This window comes from Topomyia yanbarensis, chromosome 1 (assembly GCF_030247195.1).
Source record: "Topomyia yanbarensis strain Yona2022 chromosome 1, ASM3024719v1, whole genome shotgun sequence".
In the NCBI taxonomy this organism is placed as follows: Eukaryota; Metazoa; Arthropoda; class Insecta; order Diptera; family Culicidae; genus Topomyia; species Topomyia yanbarensis.
Genome location: NC_080670.1, coordinates 126,621,125 through 126,624,603, shown reverse-complemented (window position 1 = coordinate 126,624,603; position 3,479 = coordinate 126,621,125). Strand labels below are relative to the sequence as shown.

The 3,479-nt window shown below is 44.5% G+C and overlaps 1 protein-coding gene across 1 annotated transcript; it reads left to right on the top strand.

The window, feature by feature from the left end:
• The first annotated feature begins 1,633 nt into the window (after window positions 1-1,633).
• LOC131675901 (uncharacterized protein K02A2.6-like) lies at window positions 1,634-2,608 on the top strand. Its single transcript, XM_058955034.1, has one exon. The coding sequence runs from the start codon at window positions 1,634-1,636 to the stop codon at window positions 2,606-2,608; it is 975 nt and encodes a 324-aa protein (XP_058811017.1).
• The last annotated feature ends 871 nt before the right edge of the window (window positions 2,609-3,479 follow it).

The window sequence follows — 3,479 nt, the reverse complement described above, 5'->3', positions numbered from 1 at the left end:
CAGCAAGGGAAAGATTGCGAGATATGGAAGCAAAGGACATTATCGAAAAAGTTATAAGCGCGCCCGAATGGATTAGCGGAATGTCTGCGGTAGCAAAGGGAAAAGGAGACTTCCGTTTAGTGGTTAATATGCGTGCTGCAAACAAAGCTATCAAACGGGAGTACTTTCGACTGCCTCCAATTAATGAGATGAAATCTAAACTACACGGTGCGAGATTTTTTTCCAAATTAGATTTGTCGAACGCATACTACCACCTAGAATTAGACAAAAGTTCTCGAGACCTAACCACGTTCTTGTCGGAAAATGGCATGTACCGTTTTAAAAGGTTGATGTTCGGAGTTAACTGTGCTCCGGAAATTTTCCAGCGCGAAATGACGAGACTGCTAAAAGATTTCCCGAACGTTATTGTTTACATTGACGACATCCTCATTTTTGCCAAATCTTTGGAAGAGTTGAGGAAAACTGTAGCACAGGTAGTACAGATTTTAAGAAAGAACAACTTGACACTGAACCCAGACAAATGCGAGTTTGATAAGAGTTGTGTGACATTTCTCGGACACAAACTGGACGAGCAAGGATTTCATATCGACGAAGCAAAAGCGAAACTAATTCGCGAGTTCAGACGACCAGCAACAGTATCGGAACTACGCAGTTTCCTAGGTCTGGCTTCATTTCTGAGTCCTCACATCAAAAGCTTTGCTGACTTGACAAGACCCTTGTGGGCAGTTGCAGCTAAGAACAGTTGGGAATGGGGTCCCCATCAGACCGCAGCTTTTGAAGCTGTCAAGGAAACTATCGCGAAGTGCACGGTAACTCTGGGATACTTCTGCGAAACCGACAAAACCATTCTCTATACGGATGCTTCTCCGATCGCACTAGGAGCGGTGCTTGTTCAGGTAATCTTAATAAAGGATATGTTAATATTTAGAATGTTTGTATCTGGTGTTACATATTACAGGTCAACAGTAGCGGAGCTCATCGCATTATCAGTTTTGCCTCTAAGGCACTAACCCCAACGGAGAAACGATACGCCCAAAATCAGCGAGAGGCGTTAGGCGCCGTTTGGGCCGTTGAACATTTTGCCTATTTTCTTTTGGGAAGGCACTTTACCTTGCGGGTCGATTCGAAGGGTATATCATTCATACTCAATCGTTCACGCGAAGACTCGAAGAGAGTACTCACAAGGGCTGATGGGTGGGCATTGCGACTTAGCCCTTACAGTTACGAGGTCGAGCATATTAAGGGCAGCGATAACATAGCTGATTCTCCTTCTCGACTCTATACTGGGAGTGATGAACCATTCGATGAAGACACCAGTCCGTGGGAAATAGCTAGACTGGAAGTAAATGTAACTGGGTTTCTTACGGAAAAAGAAATCCACGATGAAACTGCTCGCGACGAAACACTTACCAATGTCGCGTCGGCTTTGAATTCGGGAGAATGGCCGAAACAGTTGAGGAGATTTCAGCAGGTGGCATCAGATCTTTATGTCTCGGGTGGTTTGGTGGTGAAAAACGGTTGTATCGTTATCCCGAGCTCATTGCGCAACAAGACACTAGCAGTAGCACACAGTGGGCATCCCCTTTCCGCTAAATTCAAAAGTATCCTTAGAGAACGTGTGTGGTGGCCTGGTATGCCTGGAGATGCTGAGAACTGGGTCAAAGCTTGTCGTATATGTGCAGCTAATGGGAAACCAGAGAAGCCTACACCAATGCTGCGAACCTTTGCACCTGATGCGGTCTGGGAAACCATTGCGGTAGACTTCAATGGCCCATACTCACGATTTGGGGGCATCTATATTTTATTACTCGTAGATTATAGATCAAGGTACGTGATAGCTCGACCGGTCAAATCAACCAGTTTCGAGCACACGAAGGCTGTTCTGGAAGAGATCTTCGATAAAGAGGGGTTTCCAAAAACCATAAAGAGTGATAATGGACCACCTTTTAATGGCGAGGATTACAGATTATACTGCTCTGAACGTGACATCGTAAATCAGTTTTCTACACCATTGTTTCCACAGCAGAACGGTCTGGCCGAAACCTATATGAAAATGGTAAACAAAGCTATGGCAGCTGCTGTGACTTCGGGAAACAACTACAACGAGGAGTTGCAGGCAGCAGTGAGGGCTCATAATGCGGCCACCCATGCTGTTACTCAGGTACCACCGGAAGAGGTGATGTTCGGAAGGAAAATTAAAAGGGGTCTCCCACTCCTAAATAGAGCTAGAACCCATCACGACGAGAACCTGCTGAATGAACGAGATCGCAAAGCTAAACTTCGAGGTAAATCTCTGGAGGACAGTCGTCGTTCCGCTCGAGAATGTCGGGTTAAACCCGGCGATGTGGTCATTGTCGAACGTCAGATCCGGGCAAAAGGTGATTCTAGGTTCAACCTAAAGCGGTACACGGTACTCGAGGAGAAAAACGGGAGCTTGTTGTTGGTTGACGATGGAGGAGCAACGTTGAAACGTCATGTAACTCAGACAAAAAAGGTCTACAAGTGGGCGGAAAATCCGAAGTTATCATCTGACGAAAGTGCCGGTCACGGCCACAAGCGACCTAAACGAGAGAAAAAGACTCCCTCACACCTGCGGGATTTTGTATAAATGGTCGATAGCGATAAATAAAACCGATTTTTGTTTATATCCTTAACCTAAAATTTGTTTTTTGTTTCACCTAAAATAGAAGAAAGGCAGATTAATGTTTATACCAATGCTACTTACCTGAAATCTCGTTGCCACAGTGTAAGGCGCCATTTGAGGGCCCTCCCCGTTTCTTGATGGGCGGCGAATCAATCGCGGGATTGTGCATCGACGAGAGCCTGCCCACGGGGGATGACTTTAGTCTGTTTGCACGATATTTCGGCAAATTATTGCAAATTTAACCTAGACTTCTAGGTTAATCACGGTGACCCGAAGTGCTCCTACCTCGTGCATCTGCTTTGAAAAAAAAATGAAATGACAAATAAATCGTCTCTTCCAGCTGTCAATTAATAAAGCGCCGCCTAGCGGTCGGTGGGAAAACTACTTCCTTACTACCACAGATATCATACGAAGAAGATAGTCAGCTTTCAGATTTTACATGCATTCATGTATATCAATTTGGCGAATTGTAAATTTGTGTATGGGATCATGGGAAAAAGTCTAGTTTACACACAGTAGTTTTGCTGACATCCTTTCAATATATATATTTTTTATAACCATTTGTTTTAAAAAGAATTTTGTTTCCCTGTGAGAAGAGGGAAGATGTGAGATATAGATGGCGCCAACATCCGAAGTAGGAAAGCTTTGAGAAGAAATCTGTCAAGTGTTGGCAACCCGGAACGAATTGAGAATACAGACACACGATACGAAACTATGTTCATATTCTCCCCATTTGCGAACCGACATTGTACTAGGTAAGTTGCGTGCATCACGTTTGGGGTGATTCCTTTCCAGAAGAAATATAAAGCGTCACAAGCCTCAGCTCTATCGAGGC